The sequence below is a fragment of the Colossoma macropomum genome, unplaced genomic scaffold (assembly GCF_904425465.1).
Source record: "Colossoma macropomum unplaced genomic scaffold, Colossoma_macropomum, whole genome shotgun sequence".
Lineage (NCBI taxonomy): Eukaryota > Metazoa > Chordata > Actinopteri > Characiformes > Serrasalmidae > Colossoma > Colossoma macropomum.
Window position 1 is genome coordinate 16127291 of NW_023494784.1, and position 14272 is coordinate 16141562.

The 14272-nt window shown below is 38.0% G+C and overlaps 1 protein-coding gene across 1 annotated transcript in view; it reads left to right on the forward strand.

The window, feature by feature from the left end:
* fgf14 (fibroblast growth factor 14) overlaps nucleotides 1-14272 on the forward strand; it is an 87382-nt gene that overhangs the window by 8209 nt on the left and 64901 nt on the right. The window contains exon 2 of the mRNA XM_036578912.1: nucleotides 11845-11955. Coding sequence (XP_036434805.1) covers nucleotides 11845-11955 — 111 coding nt within the window. The remainder of the gene's footprint in view (nucleotides 1-11844; nucleotides 11956-14272) is intronic.

The following is a 14272-nucleotide window of genomic DNA, read 5'->3' on the forward strand; positions in this document are numbered from 1 at the left end:
TTTTCTTTTCAGTGGGATATACCACTCCTTAGGCTCATGAAAACAAGATCAGGGGTTTCACTCAGTGGTTAGTGCTGAGTATGTGCGCTATCTGAAGGTGAAATGAGCTTCTTGTTGTTGGTAGAAGGCGGACGTGCTGCTGGTGTGCTTGTGGAAGTTCTTTTGAACAAACACTTATTTAGTAAAACTAGCACAATGCTCAATCCTGCCACGTATTTCAGCATGGAAGTTGTCGTGATGTGTCTCTGGTAGTTAGCATGGAGTTATTCTGAATGGACAAGTTCACAGAAGCATCTTTGGAGCCGTTTTCTCTCTTTGATGTACGTGGATGGTAGTTCTTTGCGCCCTTTAGCTGACCAGAGAAACTTCAGAGGAACATGTGCTCGCTGCTGGGATTTACCACGTCCTTCTGCAGTCACATCCCTTTGACGTCGAGCCTGTTGCGCTGATAAACAGGAGACAAAACGTGACAAGCTGTTCCTTAAGGGTGACTTCATAATGGCTCAGTTTGACACAGCGTCTGGTCGGTACGTGTTGCGTCCAATTATAACGTTCAATGGAATGGAAGACCACCACGGGAGATTAGCTTTTAATCTCTCTCCATGCCATGTCTCATTAATATGTTAGATGGCTCCCGAATTCACTCCATTAAGCTCGATTTGGAAGTGCCGTGTCTTTGTGCTGCCTCTGCTCTTCTGTGTGAGGTGATGGTTGTACACACTGTGGTGTTCAGAGTTAAATGAAGCACTGCTCTCATGTTGTAACTAATTGATATTTCCTCTGGTGTCAAAGCTCCGCTTTCAGCTATTGATGGCCTCTATTGATCAGATAGTGTCATGCCACGTAGTTGGGAGGGATGACCTGCATTAGATCAACATTCACTTTGCCTCATTACAGGGACACATACATTTCCATATGGCTTTTTTCTGCACCTAAAGCAAACAAATGTGACTGCACTTCCATAACTGCAGAAATCCCGTTTTCTCAAATGCAAGAAATCCTGTCTGTCGCACGCCCACATGCCGTTATGAACATCTCCACAATCTGCGGTGAAGGGAGGGCTGTTCAGATTAAACTGAGGAGCTGGAACCTGATATCCAAACTGTGTCTATGCTTCTTGGAGCTTTACCATGACAACGGCAATGTGCCTTTGTGTCTGTGTAGGCTGGAAAAGCCCCTCTCCTTTTCCAGAAGCATCTAAAGTGGGTCAGTCACATTTTGTGGTTAAGTGTGCAGCTGCCGCTGTGTGCAGCAGAGCATGTCCCCTTTCTGTCTGATCATGGCTACCTCCACCTCTCTCTCTCACTTTCTACCTCTCTCTCTCTCTCTCTCTCTTTCGCTCTCTCTCTGCCACTCTACCTGTCTCTACCTCTCTCTCTCTCCCTCTCACTGTAGCTCTCTCTCTCTCTCTACCTCTCTCTACCTTTTTCTCTTACTTTACATTTTTTCTCTCTTGTTCTGTCTCTTTCTGTCTGATCCTTTCTTTTCTGCTCTCTGTCTCTCTCATTCTACCTCTCTTTCACACACTTTTCCCTTTTCCTTTTTTCTTTCTGCCTTTCTTGTACTGTCTCTCTTTCTCTCTGTCTTTGATCCCTTCTGCACTCTTCTCTTTAATTCATGTCTTCTGTTAGTCTCTTCTAGTCTACTGTTCTCATCTCTTCTCTCTCGTCTCTTCACTTCTTATCTCACTTCTTTTCTTCTTGCCTCTTTTCTGTCATCTCTTCTCTTTATTACTCATCTTCTGTTCTTCTCTGTTCGCATCTCTTCTTTTTTCTCGTCTTCTGTTCTGTTCTCTTTGTTTTTCTTTTTTCTTCTTGATTTCTCTTCTCTTGTGATTTTCTCCTCTTTTCTCATCTCCTGTCTTATCTTTTCTTCTGTTCTCTTCATTTCTCTTGTCTTCTGTTCTCTGCTGTTCTGTTCTCTGTTCTTTTCTCCTTCTTTTTCCATGTTTTCTCTTCTCTTTTGCTCTCCTCTCTTCTTCTCAGTCATCTCATCTGTCCTCTCCTTTTTCTTTTCCCTCTTCTCTTCTCTTCTCTTCTCTTCTCTTCTCTTCTCTTCTCTTCTCTTCTCTTCTCTTCTCCTTGATCCTCATCTATCTCTCTGAATATCAGGAGTAATGGAACAGCATTGTCAGCTCTACATGCCTCTTTCAGTGGTGCCTAGATTGTCAAAACACTTACTGCTGATTTGCAATCACACCCTATTCTGTCCCGTATTGCTATCACTCTACACTGTGAGGCTTGTCATAGGCTTGTGAGAAAAGACACATGATGAGATCTTTTATCTTCATTTTCTCCTCCACTCTTGGTTGTAATCAGCCACACACTTTAGAATGGCTTTTTGACTGTCTTCTGAGCATTGCCCATACTTTACCATGAGAATATGTCTGTCAGGGAACAGTGTTTTGACTTTCTTTCATTGGATCCCTCTCTTTACATGTGTGCATATATATATATATATATATATATATATATATATATATATATATATATATATATATATATATATATATTATTTAAAAGCTATTTATTTTATCAGCTATTTATTCGCTCAAAAATAACTTATTACAATAAATACAAATAACATTAAATTAAAATTGACATTTTTCAGCCCTCGCCTCAAGGAAGCTGTGTATGATAAGTAGTTGTTATCTAACACCTGCTATAGTTAATCAATACTAAATTATGTTAAATCAGGTTTGCTGATGGCGGAATTTACAAAATGTCAGGGGGCATCCAGGAAAATTCTGGAACCAAACTATCCTCTTGGAACTAGTTATTAACTACTTAAAAAGAAAAAAATCTTATTACTTTTTTCCTGTATTTATTGTTTTTTTGCATTTATTTTAATGATATAGTGTTTTTTGGAGCAAAACACATGTATCACAAAGATGATGGTTTTATAATGGATTTTAATAATGTTTTTTAACAAAACAGACAGAGAACAGAAGACAATAGAAATGGTTTTAAACAATATGCTTAGGTGCCTTTTGCATAATGCTGTATGTATTATAATTCTTATATATGTCAATAATATATCAGTTGTATCTATTCTACATCTTCTTGTATATGGTCACTATTATATGAAAGCTTTGAAATGATGTATATTTTACTTATGATAAAATCTACATATATATTACATTATCAAAGTCATATATGGACCATTCTACCAAATTCAAACTGCGGTCCCAAAAAAAGTATTAACACCTTAAATATTTTACCATGATTATGGTTATGACTATAATAATTAACATTATTATGGTTGTGGTCTATTCAAACCCAAGGCATTAAGATAGTAACAAGCTAGATATACACAAAATCGTTATTTATAGGGTACTTTCTGTTGGGAGGTGTCTGTCCCAAACCCCACCCTCTAAATTTCAACTTGTGAAATTTGTACTTATTGTTTTTTGAAGTTCAAAGATTTAGATTCTTCATAAGTTTAATTTTTAAATAAAAATACTTTATTTAAAATATGCTGTCCCAAATTTTCATATCACCACAGAAACACAGAGTTTTAGCCACACCCCTTTGTTTGAGAGCAGTGAGACTGCATCCCTGTCCCTCATGGCCACATGTTGAGCAGTAAACGTGTCCCAACATCTGAAAATAAACGTTTAACCTTAAGAATTGTCACCGCCAAAACACTCCTTTTCTGCATTGAAGTTTTTTTGTATTTAATGATAAATATTATGATTTTACGTGTGTCCAGCTGTTCAAAGCTGTGTTTGCTAGTCATGTACTGGCTAGCATTTTTCAGTTCTGCACAAAATAAGCTAAAATTGTTACTACCAAGACAGTTGCTACTGAAACATTTCGTAAAGCTTTGTTAAAGTTATGACTGTTTTGTTAGTGACAAAATGGAATGTTCAATAATTTGTTTTAATGAAATAAACATAATTAAGGTAGGAGGTCACTGAAAGCAAAAGTCCGAAATACATTTTGAACTCAAAATAAAGTTACATTATCACAATTATATATATTATATGTATAAATAACTTAATAATAGGACATCACAGATGAACACTATTAGCCAGTGTTTTACCTAAACATCTCTCAGTGGCTGTATAAGTGCTGCTGAATAATGTCCTGTCAGATGCTGGAGGGAGTGTCCGGTGTTATTCTTGCTCTATCATGGTACACTGTGATCAGTGTCCTTGTGGGGACGCAGGCCTTGATTGTGCTGTAGAGCAGTGCACGCTGTTCAGGCTGAAAGTGTCCTCCTCTGTGTACTTTTTAAGGCGGAAACAAACCTCTAATGATACGCTGTCTCCTTTCTGCGCGGGTGTGTAAGTTGCAAGAATGTGTGTATTTGCGTATGTGTGTTCTTCTTTCCGCCCCCGCCTGTCGCACCGCTCACGCATCACACTTGCCCCACACACACACACACACACATAGCTTTGTGCACAGTGTGACCAACCCTTCACTGCAACGTAGGGTGTGACCTTCTCCCTAAAATGATTTTAACCAATGAAAGACATTTTAAAAGACTCATTTAATAATGTGATTTCTTAGTGCTTTTCAAAACAAAATTCAGAGCTTTTATCATTTTGAACAAATACATACAGCACTGTGTAGTCAGAGTCAGAGACCACCCTTCATTTATTTCATTTCCATAAAATTCCAAAATAGCCATTAAATGCAAGTTTAAATACAAGGACAATTTTTCAGTATCAGGAAAATGCAGGAAACATGTTTAACAGAAACTTACACAGAGCCCTCAACAACTAAATGTAAGATACCTTTTCCATATTTAGTGTGTCCACGAATTGCATTTTTTACAGCTTCCATTCTTTTCAGGACATTTGCTTTCAGTTTTTCAAAGAAACCTGAAGGAATGGACAGCCTGTTGTTCTGAGAATTCCAGCAGCTTCACTGAATGTTTTGTAAATTTTCTTCTTTTTTGTCTGTTTCCTTTTCTCAGTGAGGGCTTCTTGACAGCTACGCATCCTTTTAGACTCATAGTGTTATCTTCTCACAGAGGAAGAATAGACAGAAACACCTGTGGATTTTTTTCACATCTGACAGTTTTGGTGCTCTACCAGGTCTTGCATGGTTGTTAGGAGTCCCATTTTCTCATTTAAGTTCTTGGAAACTGCCTTTTTTGCTTATTTTCCTTATGCAGATTGATTAATGGCCATTTGGTTGCTAACATCAGATTGGTCTCTGATCTTTGAGTAGTACTGTAGAAATATACTTTACACTACAGGTTGTCTTTTGTTATTGCTCAGACGAATCAAATCAATGATAAGCCCCTAGGGATCTGAATATAATCTTGAATGTAGGTGCAAAGGCAGCATTGTGCATAGACAGTGATACAGAGTGATAGGAAACAAAGTAGCACATATAAATAATGTCTCAGTATATTTTTCTCAGTATGTTGTGGGTATCCTTAGTATTTGAATAACACTGAAAAACTGCATGCATCAAAAAACAGGCCTGGGTTCGATACCCGGCCGGGCAACCAGGATCCTTTCTGTGTGGAGTTTGCATACTCTCCCCGTGTCTGTGTGGGTTTCCTCCCACAGTCCAAAGACATGCAGTCAGGCTATTTGGACATGCTAAATTGCCCCTAGGTGTGATTGTGTGTGTGTGGATGTATATGTCTGTCTGTCTGCCCTCCGATGGACTGGCGACCTGTCCAGGGTGTTTCCTGCCTTCTGCCCAATGACAGCTGGGATAGGCTCCAGCCACACCACCCAACCCCCCGCCCCCCTGACCCCCGCGACCCAGAAGGATAAGCGTTTCAGATGATGTGTGTGTGTGCGTGTGTGTGTAGTATACTTGTAGTTTTCATAGCCCATTTTGAAAATTGCATTGTCTTTTTGCTGGTTCATTATGTCTGTTTCAAATTGTTTGCCAACTTAAGAGAAATAAACATCATGTTACATGAATATCATGAAAATGTCTTCATATATCATGGTGTAAATTTTTGCCCAACTTATGTGTGCATCCCCACTACTCTGGGGACAGACTTTTAATGAGTTAAACCAGAGATCGGCAGAGTCTCTGACCTAATCGGCAACAAAATTTTAGGTACTATACGGTTAATATTAACACTTATTATCCTCCAGCCACAGGCTGTTTTAACCGAAGCCCTGGTGTAGGTAATACAGGCTACAGCTCAGCTGCTTCCCTGTGGAGCAGAGTTTTTATGAGCCTTGAGGTGCTGTCTCAGCAGAGCTGTGGAGGCAGCTCTAGAGTTTGGAGGCAGATGTCAGAAAGTGCTCCTGTGATTAGCATGCTCTCTCTCCCTCTCTCTCTCTCTCTCCTCTCTGTGGAGTATTCCACTGTCAGCCTTTGATGTGTCCATTTCGACAGTGCTGTCATAATGCCTTGTGCTGTCTAAAGGGCAGTAGGCCAGTCTATGAAAACAAACATAGCACTCTTCTAACATCAACAGTGAGAACACAAATACATAGCAGACATACAGTTGATGCTTAGAACCAAACCTTTGCTTATTTATTTATTTCTCTCACTGTAAGACATGATGTGGTCTAAAATGATTACATTTTTGTGTGTTTTTGTAGGCTAATTTAATAGCATAAAGATGTTTCATAACAATACCTGGTTTTTGAGTAAATTAATACAGAGCAGAAAAGCACAGCATCTCTTGTAGGCCTTGTACATATCAGGAAAACCTTTGTCATTATGTATCTGATATTATTTGTTTGGTTATATGTAAATATCTAAGTCAAATGTTGCCTCTAATTGCATTACCGTGTCCAGTACAGTGCAACAAGTTTAGGGGTATCTGCTCTATAACCTAGGGCAGGGGTCAGCAACGTGCGGCTATTTTACTGCCCTGTGGCGGTTCCATAGCAGAATTAGATTTTTAGGTAAACCCTGCAGATTAACGCGCACATTGCTGGTCACAGCAAAACAGACAACAGTATTGCTTAGCTAGTAGCTAACGAAAAAGACAAACTGAGATTTAAGACGAACATTAATATTTTGGAGACGAATGGACTTATTTGCATTCATTAGCACTCCAGCTGCTTTCCTGTTACATTTAATCTGCAACGAGAAACTGTCAAACACTGAAAAGTCGCAAAGCTGAAGTCAGTTTCTCATTCGCCAGTTTCTTGTTCCACGTTAAATGGTGCAGCAGTTACATTCTGCTACCCCAGGCACCATTTAAGGTGGAAAGGGGAAATTCAATCAAGAAGCTGGCAAATGAGAAGCTGAATTCAGCCTCGTAAAAAGTCGAGCGTTGAGAGACATTTTAAAAGAAGTTATTTCACTTTGGAGGAAAAGTTTCCTGCTGGAGATGCGAGAAAAGTGGCTATAGCTGAGCTAAAGCTAAAAACAAAGTAAGTCTGCATTTTCGTTTAAATTATATTTTTAGCGTATACTAGCACATTAGCTCATACTGAGAAATATTTACAGCCAAGATGGTAAAATGGACATAAAATGTTGTGGCTCTCAAGGTGGTTTGATTTTTGTTGAAAGGACAAAATGGCTCTTCTTAACATTTGGGTTGCCGACTCCTGACCTAGGGGTTGTATGGCTGTTCATTTTTACTGCACAAGTCTAATTTTAAAAAGTAGTTGATTGGTTCTCATTGCCATAGTGAAATAAGTAAATTGGCAACAATGAAACAAATGAAAAAGCCCAGTATCATGTTTTTAAGATCTTCAGTTTGTCCCATTTAAAAAAAAAACCTTTCCTGTTCCTAAATTATTGAAGAATTTAGTTTGAAGCTATGCCACTTTATTTCAACTGAGTTTGTTTTTGTTGCACACACATTGTTGAACTGCACTATTTTATTATTATTAATGTAAATAATAGTGATAGTTGTTTTTTATTTAAGGATTAATTCTTGCCGTTTACATCTTTATAAACTTTTGGCCTACATCATATCTCTGTATAGCCTTGTGTATGCGTGTAGGTTGCTGCTGGCTGACAGCTAGCATAAGCGAATTTGAATAAACAAATTATCAACATTAATATTTTACTTGAGCCAGGAAAAAACAATGAAAACAAAATCAATAACAAGAATCAAAATGTGATCCAAGTAAAATATAGATTAATGCAGCAGAACCATTGTGTGTGATATGTGGAGAGAAGCTAGCAAATGAGGCTATGAAGCTGTCCAATCACTTCACCGTTTGGAGACAAAACATTCCTCAACAATGGAAAAAGCATAGGCTAATCTTGTGTCTCATGGCGTTCCCCTCAAGCTCCCAAACTGGTCATTCAAAACTGCTGTGGGCTGTAGTTTTCACTTTAAAAAAAATGAGAAACCCTGGACTAGTCTATGAAACTCCTACAAGAAACGCCCTGTAAACTACACAGTTCATCCAAACATTCCCTGGCTTCACACAACACAATAGAGTGGTTGAAATGTAAGGCATAAATATAATGGAATAGTCCTTTAAGTGCATGTTGAACTATAAAAGCTCCCGTGTGTCAGTCCTGTGGTATTTAGTCCTGCGGTATTTACATAGCCTCCCGCTGAGCGAGCTGTTCCGCACCGCTTTATTGAATAAGCACAGTGGGGTGGCGTCCATGCACAGCTGACATTTTCTCCAGCCTTGCCTATGAGCCTACACATTCTGTAGCATATCCATGAAATACACTGTGTGTGTGTGTGTGTGTGTGCGCGCACATGTGTGTGTGTGTGTGTGCGTGTGTGTTGGAGTAAAGGTCAGTGCACTGCCACATGCTACCTCTGCCTGACAAACTCTTCTTTACCATGCAAGCCTTCTGGCTCTCGACCATCTAACAAAACAACCTGTGACTTTCACTGCCTCCAGCAACATCTCACACACACTCACACTCACAAACTGACACACAAAGACAATGTAAATATAACCTTACTGTTTCTCCAATTCTGTTTTTTTTCCCCTCTCAAACTCTGTTATACACTGGCAGTAGCTGCGGTTCAACGCAATGATTTTTAAACAATGATGAAAAAATGTAACTGGAGATGTGCACTCCAACTCATTTTGATAGTCTAGTATCTATAAAAGTTCATGAACAGATAAATAGGAGGAAGAAAGGAACTTAACTTTTTAGGAGGCAGCACTGGTGTTGCACAAAATAGCACCACGCAGAGGAACAGATTTTGTTATTCAGAAACAGCTGAGGGAAATCAGTAGGTTTTTGTTTTGGATGAGTAACTGCCTCTTTAGTGACATAATGAGTTTACAGAACAAACCTGTGTCACGTTGGATGCTGATGAGGACTTGTTGTCTTCTACACCAGGTAGGGGGAACACAGGGAAACCAGAAACATGTCGGACCTTTTTTCCCGTTAAACTAAAACTTATGCCATGGCAGTTTTTTGCAGGAGATGACGTAAAGCTTTTTCATCGCTAAAAGTCAGTTTAAAGAAAAAAGTGCAAAATTATTTGATGCATTTTCATTGTATCGCTTGCAGTTTGCACAGAAAGTTGATGGAAACATATCTCGGTTGTTGTCTTCTGCATTTGGAGCCAGCACAACAGAAAAGAGGTCACTAGGGGTGTAACAATACTTACCGACACAATGCACTGTGATGCAGTAATGTGATATTGCTCATTGTGGAGATGTGACAATGTGTTTCAGTCAGCATATCCCACATGCATATTCAGTATTATACAACACTTCCAGCTCCAGGCTAGTGCCCTGGTCTACTGGCTGTAGTCTCATTACTATGCTGGGCAATGCTAAACACTTTTTAAATATTGACTTGCTTGCTCACCTACAAAGATGAAAATCCAGCTTGCTTCTGGTTTTGTGAATCATCCACATAATATATATAAATATATATTAGTAATAGCTAATGCAGATGTTTGCACTTTCCTAAACAATGCAGCCGCACAATTTAGGTTAAATATGCTACTTTAATAATTATGTGCAGAATTATATGCTACATTAAAATCACTGTGCACATTTTTAGTATGTGCATAATGTGACATTCTGGACTGATATGTTTCGTTTTTTTGGCCTACTTTCATTAATTGTCTGTTATGTTGATTGATATGTTGACTGATTTAATATAGTAGGGGAGCACAATCTGGAACAGTAGGAATCACGACAATCCCGGATTGTACATTGAAGGTTGTTTGAATAGAAGTGGTGTCTAATTGTAGTTTTGGAGGTTTGATGATGCAACCAACTGTAAACGTGATCCTTTGAGAAAGTTTTGCCTCTTACACTGTTGTAGGGACAATAAACCTGCGCCGTCTATCAGGCAGGTTCATCACAGCTCCAGCTGAGTAACTGTGGTATTAAGCGTGGACAGTGTTCGCTTCAGATGCAAAGCTGTGTTTTATAGGGTTTGTCTAATGTTTTTTGTATTTTCTCTGACCTTCCCATGTTAACTGATGCCTGAGGGTTTTTGTCCTGCGTATCGCTTCATATTTACACCTCAGTACTGTGCAAAAGTCAGAATCCGTCTTCATTTATTTATTTCCAGTCAAAGTGGTCATTAGTTATTCATTTTTAGCAGATATATTTCACAGAAAATGTGTTGACTCAACAATTACAGCTTCTGTTCTTTTTGAGAGATATTTTTCCACACCCTGAAGTTCAGTTCAGTAAGTTGGTTGCATTTTCTGCTTCTCAATAATTCCAAATAATTCCACATTCAGTAATGTTGAGGTCTGGACTTTAGGGTGGTTAGTCCACTGTTCTGAGAACACTAGTAGCTTTTTGTTTGAAAAGCAAATTTCTTTCTTTTATTGTCTATTTCCATTTCTCAGCAATAGTTTCTTGACAGCTACACATCCTTTCAGACTCACAGTGTTGAGTTGTCTTCTCACAGTGGAAGGATGGACAGAAACACCTGTAGATTTTTTCAGATCTGAAGAGTGGAGCTTGATTTTCTCTCAAAGGTGAAAGCTTTAACTACTGTTCATCTGATGCCGATAGTTTGGGTGGTCTACCAGGTCTTGCATGGTTGTTAGGAGTCCCAATTTCCCTGCATTTCTCTCTGAATAATTTTTCAATTCCAGTTTTGGAAACTTCTGTTTTTTTGCAATTGTTTTTGTTGATATGATTTTCTGGACGTTTCTAGAGGTGCCAGTAAAGTGAAATGTTTATTTTTTTCCTATTCTGTATGTTTGCCTCAATAAAAGCTTAGATTTCTGTCTTTTTTGTGCAAGCTCAAGCTGAAGACATTTTTTCATATCGCTTTTTGCTCCTTACTAAGAGACAATTAATATTAAACAATAATTCTGAAATAATAATTATGAAAATATTGAGTCCTGGCCTGATATAAAATGGGCCTACTTGTTTCTGTGAATAAGTTCGTTGTATGACCTCTCTCAGTAGACTGGGCAGTAGAAATCCTGTATAATAAGGCCAGCCAACTTATGACCTTAATACAAGCTTTATAATTGTTATTGTATCACCCTCAGTCCAGTACTCAGAGGGCCAGAGCATGTAAGCAGAGATATTGTGTTGGACCTGGCACGCTTTACTCTGCTTTGGCTGATGGATAAGATTGATATAATCTACTGATCTACTGACATCCTCTTTTACTCACCCAGACATATTTCATTATGGTTGTATTAGTACAGTTTCATATTAGTGAAGTTCAGTCGGCTATCGTCCTTCTGATTAAGATGAGATTCTCCAGATCTGCACAGTCTTTAATGAGTCTCACTGCATACAGGTGAAATATATCAGGGTACAGACGTAAACGTAACAATAAAAGGTAAATGTTTGGGGTCTGAATGTTCAGAAATGTTTGACCTTGTGAGAGGATTAAAGTCAAAACTATATCCTGCTATCATTTACTGTATGTCATACATGTGCTGTATTTTCAGTGGTTCAGGAAAAAGTTTTGCCTGATAAAAGCAGAGATTAACTGTCTCTTTTTTCCCTCTTTCTTCTCTCCCTCTCTCTGTCAATAGATCCCCAGCTCAAGGGTATAGTGACCAGGTTATATTGCAGGCAGGGATACTACTTGCAAATGAACCCAGATGGATCTCTTGATGGGACCAAGGATGACAGCAGTAATTCTTGTGAGTTCATTTCGCTCATTTTATTGTGCCACATGCAGCAAACATATTAGGGGTTTAACAATACACGTATTTTAGGTTTGATTTGATTTTCGATTTAGGATTCCTTTGGATTTTTGATATTTTATATGTTGAAATTCTCTTTATTTTATAGAGCCTTGATTATATATTGCACAGATTGATTATCAAATAAAATATTTCTGTCCCTGCTGCACCATGGGAGACCCTCAGAAAGAGACAGAGGGGTGCCTCAGTGATGCAAATCAAAATTTTGGTACACTGTTACAGGACCCTAAATATAGATGTATTTTAGCAGTATATATAATCAACATATACAGTTGTATGCAAAAGTTTGAACGCTCAAGTCAGCTTACATGTTTTGTGGACTGCACAGTCCACATTTTATTTTTTTTCGAATATGTAAGATACAGCAAATAAACAGTGATTGTGCACTAAATGTGCAGAGGTGTGTTTTCTGTAGAGGATGTTTAACCTTATTTAATTTGACCAAGGGCAACAAAACTTTTGCGTATGATTGTAAATGTGTTCTAGCCGTACTTTTAATACATTTAATATACCAGAGCCGCCCCAATTGAGGCTGAAAGTTGGTGCACAAGGACATTCGATTTGGCCTTTCCTGAAGATTACCCCTACTTTCCCACCCCCTCACCCAATGAGAGAACAGATATTTTAATAAAACTTCTTGTTTTTCTTTAAGATTTTTTTTTTTTAATATTTTAACAAGGATTTCACTTGAGATTTAGGCACAACTGGTTTTAAAGACAAAGCATTCTGCTTCAAATGTAAATGCTTACATTTTTTCTCATATTAATGATGTCCAGGATGATGTCCCCCACATGTCGTTTAATTCTTTAGATATGCTTCAAATATAATATTGACTGGTAGAAGAATTATTATATGCACACAAATAATGTGTGTTCACAAACTGAATGTGGACATATTAGACCTCATTTATCATTTACGGTGCAATATGAATGTATGCAGAGGTTTGTGTGAAAAATAATTAAATGAAAGTCTCACCTGAAAACCTCATTTTGCATTGTAGCATAAGCCCAGTTTTATAAATAGAGTCAGTGAATAAAAGACTTTGGCCTTTTAAATTAAATCATTTGTATGTTCTCAAATTCCATCCTCACTTCAGTCAAACACTGCTTACAATTTGTTGGCTAATTAAATGAATCATGAGAAATTTATGATTTTTGATCAGTTTTAAATGTCAGAGCAAGTGTACTCACGAAAGAGCTTCACTCACTGACTGCAAATGCAGTCAGCACTGAATACATTTGCTGGAAACAGATAACTGGTCCAGTATTTTATTTCAATAATTTACTTATGTGTTGACTGTTATTTTGAATTGAAATGTAGAATTTGTATTCAAATATATACAAATTCAAATTTGAATACAATTTCAGTAATTTCCCAGATGTATTATATCAGTCAAGAAATGTTTAATGCCCAAATACTTCTTCAGTTTAGCACTGAAGCTACATGTTGCTAACAAACACTACAATTCAATAGTCACCCAAATGTTTTTGTTAAATACATCCTGAAAACATCTTTTAACCTGCTCAAAACTCCCATGCAGAATTTGGCTCCATGTTAACACGTATCACACAGAGATATGGACATTTGATTAACTTAAAAATTTGAAAGTAAGAAAATAGTAAGTGTACAATGTGCAAAAGTTGTTAACACCACAGTCAGTGCTTAGTAGCACCCTCTTTGGCAGATATTATGGCCAGCTAGGAATCTCTCTATTTTTATTTTAGGAATTTTCACCCACACTTCTACAATATTATTGGGTTGGTTTTAAACGCTTTACAAGTCAGAGATCTGTCAGCTTGAGTTTCCTGAAATAGTTCATTTTGGATTTTGATGTATGTTTTGGATCATTATGCTGTTGTAGAGACCGGCCTCTTTTCAGCTTCAGTTTCTTTACTGACTGTGTCACAGCTGCGTAAAAGATTTGCTGATATTTAGAGGAATCCATTTTTCCATTTACCCTGTGGCACTGACTTCCATACAAACCCAAAGTATAATAGATACACTCCCATGTTTCACAGTTGGCAAGGTGTTCTTTTCATCAAATGCTGCTTCCTTTTTTCGCCGCCTTCTTTTTTTTTGGTGATGGTGGCCGAAGAGTTCAATTTTCAGTTCATCAGCTCACAGCAGTTATTTCCAAAATGCCTCTGTCTTACATAGATGTTTCACATACTTCACATGTCTTTTTTGATGAGGTTTCAGGCTGTGTTTTCTTCTGATGACTGTTCCATGCAGATCATGTTTGTGCAAACACAGA